General features: G+C 36.0%; 1 protein-coding gene across 1 annotated transcript; it reads right to left on the bottom strand.

Moving 5' to 3' along the window:
• Nucleotides 1-3793: 3793 nt before the first annotated feature.
• Nucleotides 3794-4400, bottom strand: LOC117414299 (nanos homolog 3-like). Its single transcript, XM_059015732.1, has one exon. It carries the CDS (start codon nt 4398-4400, stop codon nt 3927-3929), a length of 474 nt encoding a protein of 157 aa, XP_058871715.1. The 3' UTR covers nt 3794-3926.
• Nucleotides 4401-7798: the final 3398 nt, after the last annotated feature.

Here is a 7798-nt window from a genome sequence, read left to right as displayed (position 1 = left end):
CACAACGAAGAATAAATGTAGATTATTTATATTGGGTGTAAACTCCTTGGAACAATGCAATCGAGGAGCAGTGAGGTGAAGAACTATCCAATCCAAAACCTTTACATATATACATCTATACTGAAGAACTCTACATGCAATTCAAAACCTTTACATATATACTGAAGAACTCTACATGCAATACAAAACCTTTACATATCTAAATATATACTGAAGAACTCTACATGCAATTCAAAACCTTTACATATATACATCTATACTGAAGAACTCTACATGCAATTCAAAACCTTTACATATATACATATATACTGAAGAACTCTACATGCAATTCAAAACCTTTACATATATACTGAAGAACTCTACATGCAATTCAAAACCTTTACATATATACTGAAGAACTCTACATGCAATCCAAAACCTTTACATATATACATCTATACTGAAGAACTCTACATGCAATTCAAAACCTTTACATATATACATCTATACTGAAGAACTCTACATGCAATCCAAAACCTTTACATATATACATCTATACTGAAGAACTCTACATGCAATACAAAACCTTTACATATATACATCTATACTGAAGAACTCTACATGCAATCCAAAACCTTTACATATATACATCTATACTGAAGAACTCTACATGCAATTCAAAACCTTTACATATATACATCTATACTGAAGAACTCTACATACAATTCAAAACCTTTACATATATACATCTATACTGAAGAACTCTACATGCAATTCAAAACCTTTACATATATACATCTATACTGAAGAACTCTACATGCAATTCAAAACCTTTACATATATACTGAAGAACTCTACATGCAATTCATAACCTTTACATATATACTGAAGAACTCTACATGCAATTCAAAACCTTTACATATATACATCTATACTGAAGAACTCTACATGCAATTCAAAACCTTTACATATATACTGAAGAACTCTACATGCAATACAAAACCTTTACATATCTAAATATATACTGAAGAACTCTACATGCAATTCAAAACCTTTACATATATACATCTATACTGAAGAACTCTACATGCAATTCAAAACCTTTACATATATACATATATACTGAAGAACTCTACATGCAATTCAAAACCTTTACATATATACTGAAGAACTCTACATGCAATTCAAAACCTTTACATATATACATCTATACTGAAGAACTCTACATGCAATTCAAAACCTTTACATATATACATCTATACTGAAGAACTCTACATGCAATTCAAAACCTTTACATATATACTGAAGAACTCTACATGCAATTCATAACCTTTACATATATACTGAAGAACTCTACATGCAATTCAAAACCTTTACATATCTAAATATATACTGAAGAACTATACATGCAATTCAAAACCTTTACATATATACATCTATACTGAAGAACTCTACATGCAATTCAAAACCTTTACATATATACTGAAGAACTCTACATGCAATACAAAACCTTTACATATCTAAATATATACTGAAGAACTCTACATGCAATTCAAAACCTTTACATATATACATCTATACTGAAGAACTCTACATGCAATTCAAAACCTTTACATATATACATCTATACTGAAGAACTCTACATGCAATTCAAAACCTTTACATATATACTGAAGAACTCTACATGCAATTCATAACCTTTACATATATACTGAAGAACTCTACATGCAATTCAAAACCTTTACATCTATACTGAAGAACTCTACATGCAATCCAAAACCTTTACATATATACATCTATACTGAAGAACTCTACATGCAATTCAAAACCTTTACATATATACTGAAGAACTCTACATGCAATTCAAAACCTTTACATATATACTGAAGAACTCTACATGCAATTCAAAACCTTTACATATATACTGAAGAACTCTACATGCAATCCAAAACCTTTACATATATACATCTATACTGAAGAACTCTACATGCAATTCAAAACCTTTACATATATACATCTATACTGAAGAACTCTACATGCAATTCAAAACCTTTACATATATACATCTATACTGAAGAACTCTACATGCAATTCAAAACCTTTACATATATACTGAAGAACTCTACATGCAATTCAAAACCTTTACATATATACTGAAGAACTCTACATGCAATTCAAAACCTTTACATATCTAAATATATACTGAAGAACTCTACATGCAATTCAAAACCTTTACATATATACATCTATACTGAAGAACTCTACATGCAATTCAAAACCTTTACATATATACTGAAGAACTCTACATGCAATTCAAAACCTTTACATCTATACTGAAGAACTCTACATGCAATTCAAAACCTTTACATATATACTGAAGAACTCTACATGCAATCCAAAACCTTTACATCTCTACATATATACTGAAGAACTCTACATACAATTCAAAACCTTTACATATATACATCTATACTGAAGAACTCTACATGCAATCCAAAACCTTTACATATATACATCTATACTGAAGAACTCTACATGCAATTCAAAACCTTTACATATATACTGAAGAACTCTACATGCAATCCAAAACCTTTACATCTATACTGAAGAACTCTACATGCAATCCAAAACCTTTACATATATACTGAAGAACTCTACATGCAATTCAAAACCTTTACATATATACTGAAGAACTCTACATGCAATTCAAAACCTTTACATATATACTGAAGAACTCTACATGCAATACAAAACCTTTACATATCTAAATATATACTGAAGAACTCTACATGCAATTCAAAACCTTTACATATATACATCTATACTGAAGAACTCTACATGCAATTCAAAACCTTTACATATATACTGAAGAACTCTACATGCAATTCAAAACCTTTACATCTATACTGAAGAACTCTACATGCAATTCAAAACCTTTACATATATACTGAAGAACTCTACATGCAATCCAAAACCTTTACATCTCTACATATATACTGAAGAACTCTACATACAATTCAAAACCTTTACATATATACATCTATACTGAAGAACTCTACATGCAATCCAAAACCTTTACATATATACATCTATACTGAAGAACTCTACATGCAATTCAAAACCTTTACATATATACTGAAGAACTCTACATGCAATCCAAAACCTTTACATCTATACTGAAGAACTCTACATGCAATCCAAAACCTTTACATATATACATCTATACTGAAGAACTCTACATGCAATTCAAAACCTTTACATATATACTGAAGAACTCTACATGCAATCCAAAACCTTTACATATATACATATATACTGAAGAACTCTACATGCAATTCAAAACCTTTACATATATACTGAAGAACTCTACATGCAATTCAAAACCTTTACATATATACTGAAGAACTCTACATGCAATCCAAAACCTTTACATCTATACTGAAGAACTCTACATGCAATCCAAAACCTTTACATATATACATATATACTGAAGAACTCTACATGCAATTCAAAACCTTTCCATATATACTGAAGAACTCTACATGCAATTCAAAACCTTTCCATATATACTGAAGAACTCTACATGCAATTCAAAACCTTTACATATATACTGAAGAACTCTACATGCAATTCAAAACCTTTACATCTCTATATATAGACACACATATACTGTGTATTAGACTCGTAATACATTAACACGCCGAATATTTATTTACAGCACAAAACAAAGTACAGCTTGCAAACGCAGACAGCACGGCAGCAAAGTGCAGCGAGAACAAACAACAAACCCACGTTTAAAACAACTGGGGTTTGGTTTGGTTTGTTTTTTTGAGGAAGAACGGTTACCCGCCGTCACAGTTGTGTTTTTGCTTCCCCAGACTTGAATCGGATTCTGCCGGTCTGGGGCGGTTCTGGGCCGTGTGCATCTCAGATATATTCGTGGGGTATCACTGAAGGGGGGCGCCCCCTGGCGCCTTGCCCGTCTCGCTTCTCTTTAGCGGGCCGTGGTAGTCTGTGTTACGCTGCGGGCAGTAGCGCTTCGTGTGCGCTTCATCTCCGGTGGCACCGCAACGCGGGCACTTGTAGCGTCTGAGATAGGGGCACAGCACTTTGTCACCGTCCTTAAAGCTGTGGCTGTTGAAGACCTTTCTGGACTCCCCGTTCTTTTTGCAAAACACGCAGAACTTGCTTCCTCCGTCCGTCGGGTCGGGTTGGTTTAGCGCCGGCGACTTGACTTCTGAAGCGCTCTGCTGCTTCGTGCCGCGGTCGGGCTGTGTCGCCGCCATGCCGGCTGCAGCACCGGGACTCGGTTCGGGACCCGGCTCGCTTCCAGCAGCGCCACGAGTCCTCGTTTCCTGCAGCAGTTCGGTCAGACCGAAGTAGTCTTTCCACACGTCGAATCTCTGGTTACCGCGGTCCATTTTTTTTTTTATCAAAGTAAAATAACGATACACACACAAAGACGTCTTGTGCTTGCGGTTGAACTGTCTGCACACGGAGTCGCCACCAGTACTCAAGCTTCGACCTGTCAATCCAGAACCTGAATTTGAATTTTAAGGCAGGGTCCCGGGATACAGTAACACCCCGTTCCTCAAATCCTTGACCAAGGCGGCCCAAAATCAATACAACAAACCATCGAAAAGAACCGACCAACTAACCTCCAGGCGCATTCAAGCTGCAAAACTTTGCAACTCGCGATTTCATTTTTCTTTTTTTTCTTTTTATAATATTAAACGATGGTGAATTTTTATAATAATACTAGACGTTTGAAACCGCGGGGTTTCGCGGTGTGCAGAATCAGCGACGCGGAATGGAATGAATCTTTGACGCCAGGACCGGTCTCTGACGTCAGTTTATTAATATTTGTTACTGTACATGAATTGTTGAAACGCGTTGACAGGGATGGTAACCTGCAGATTCACATACAGTATGTGTATTAACACAGTATCGCACACTGTAAGACCGAGTGTTTAACTTTAAAACTCTTTTCAAACACCTCACTGAGTTTGTAATTCTAAATGTGTTAGGATTCAAACACCCTGCCGTGTTTATTTTGTAAACTCTGGGACGTGTTTATGATTTTTTTAAAAACATTTTGTACGGGTTTATAACAGCTGGTGTTTAAAATCTAAACATTAAACTACGACACAAATTAAACCCATAACGTTTAGCAATTCTTTAGAGTTCCACATGACCAAACACCACAGTATTACACCTGGGGCCAGTTGTACTAACGAGATCAAAAAGCAGGATCGGATCCGGGCTCACTGGAGCCGGATCATGAAAAAGGCGTTGTACTAAGCGGATCAGAACCAAGCTCCACTGATCCGAAATCTTGATCCGATCCTGGAGCTGTAACCAGAGAAACTGACCAATGAGAAGCGAGTATGCGAGGCGCAGAGATTGAAGAATCCGAATGTCAGAAAATGAAGTGCGTTTAATTTAAACGACATGAATCAGAAGCAACTACTGTACATGTATCATTTAAAACTTCAGCGAATCTATAAAAGCAGATCGAGTATATTAATACCGGTATCTGTTTTTTTAACTTCTAAAAATGTTTTAATAAATGTTAGTGTAATCACGGTCGTGTGTTTTTTGTGACGGACACACAGATATTTTCCAGTGGTATAGCCTCCATACACACAAACATCCAGCTGCAGCGTCGGTTCAGGGCAAATTAACAACACATTTTGAGCAAATGTAATCAAGTGCTGACAGACAGCTGCAACTGGAAAATGACGCGGACAGGGGGAGATTGAGGCTGTCAAAAGGTAAGCTTAAGTTAATGAGAAAAAAAGGAATGGGGAGAATGATATGCATATAAAATACAACGTTAAATCTAATTAAATTAATGAGAACGCCAGTATGACTGTCTACACAGAAAACGTAGAAATACTATTTATGAAACCTATAGGGGCTTTGTCCCGTGGCCCGATCGAGGTACTGTCGGGACGCCATTCGTCCCGATTTTGTGACATTTTTATTTTCTCGTTATTAAATGTCGTACATGTGGCTGCTGCGCTGCCTCACGGTGCAATGGCACACTCTACTGGTTTAGGGCGTGTTGATTGAGTGAGTTGTTTGCATTGCATCTATGCGGCTATCCAATCACGTTCACCTGCACAGTCACGTGATGCGGGATGCGTCCTGTGTTTTTCTTGCTGCGTGCGCCCGTGAGTCTGGTTTTACTGGTGAAGTGTCATGATGGCTGGTGTTGACGAGTCTGTCACTAAAAATCAAAAAAGACAGAGCAAGTACCGAACGCAATGAGGAAGAAAAAATGGATTCAGTCATATGACCATGGTCAAGTCATCCAATTAGGATTAGGATTATAATGAGGATTTCACGGACATTTCGCGGACCTGTTTAAACATGAAATACACCTCATATTTCAGAGCACTATAAAAGCCTAAACACAGCGGTACTTGCTTCCTTACTAAAACAGAGTGCTGGTATTTGTTAAAGGCAAGCATGCAACATTTCCCAACAGTTACTGCCGACATTCTCTGTCTGGTGTGGATTTGAACATACATTGAGACTGCACGTCTGCATCCACTGAATTGATTGGAAGTGTACGGCAAAGCTTTGCCAAGTTATACAGATGTGGACATCAATTAGAAACAGTCCCAAAACTCGGTTACCCAAAGGTGTCTGTCATTCTTTAATAAAGTCCATATATGCAGCTCGTTGTCATGATATTTGTCCAATCCAGGAATCTATTTTATCAGTACCGAGTCAAAACAAAGAAAACGCGTCTATTCGGGTCTAAAATTGTAACTGCGTTTAAAAAGTAAACAGCAGGCTGAACTGGCACAGGAATCCTTTTTTTTTGTCTGCGCTCTGTCAAATTTGTTTTCTGAAAGCTGTTGTTTGTTTTCCGTTCTGTTCAGCAGCCTCTGTAGCAGCCTTTCGTTTAATGTGGGATTTTGAAGCATATAGTTTGACAAAAAATAATATATATTTAGAATCCTGGAGATAACATAACTGTTTGAACCATTAGCATTGTTTAGCCATCAGTATCAATCTAATTTAATTTAATCTTAAAAATAATAATAGTCAATTGCATTTCTTACGTGTTTTTTTCTATACTTTTTTTCTATTTGGAGTCACCCATTGTTTTTTACAACAACAAAAAAGCACAGAGCAAAACGCTGTTTCCCAATTCCTCTTCTATCCAGGAAACCTTTAGGGATTAGTCATGTGATCAATCACACGGGCAGCAGTGTGGAGTAATGGTTAGGGCTCTAGACTCTTGACTGGAGGGTTGTGGGTTCAATTCCCAGTGGGGGACATTGCTGCTGTACCCTTGAGCAAGGTACTTTACCTAGATTACTCCAGTAAAAACCCAACTGTATAAATGGGTAATTGTATGTGAAATAATGTATAATGTGATATCTGTATAATGTATAATGTGATATCTGTATAATGTATAATGTGATATCTTGTAATAATTGTAAGTCGCCTTGGATAAGGGCGTCTGCTAAGAAATAAATAATAATAATGAAGCATAACCGCAACATGTACATTTTATATAAACAAAGTTTAAATGTGTATATATTTAGTATTTTTTTGTGTTTAACACACTAACATAACATTTAGCAAATGTATATTTAATGTGCGTGTAAAATATAATAGACGTTTAAGAACGAGACTGTGTAATATCATCTCAAAAGGTCGTTGTATGCAGCTGATACTACCTTGTGGACTAAGGGGAATCTCCCTCATTATTAAATTATAAAATATTTAACCGTAGCTGTAAATCGTCATCTATAAAATGCATTCATTCCTCAAGGTCAAATATGTAATCTCAAGTAAT

The sequence above is a fragment of the Acipenser ruthenus genome, chromosome 51, assembly GCF_902713425.1.
Source record: "Acipenser ruthenus chromosome 51, fAciRut3.2 maternal haplotype, whole genome shotgun sequence".
Taxonomy (NCBI): domain Eukaryota; kingdom Metazoa; phylum Chordata; class Actinopteri; order Acipenseriformes; family Acipenseridae; genus Acipenser; species Acipenser ruthenus.
Note: the sequence above shows the minus strand (reverse complement) of the source record. Positions and strands in the feature narration are given on the sequence as shown.

Bases quoted from the DNA above. Each gene is read 5' to 3' on its own strand.
- LOC117414299 (XM_059015732.1), bottom strand. From the start codon at position 4,400: ATGGACCGCGGTAACCAGAGATTCGACGTGTGGAAAGACTACTTCGGT.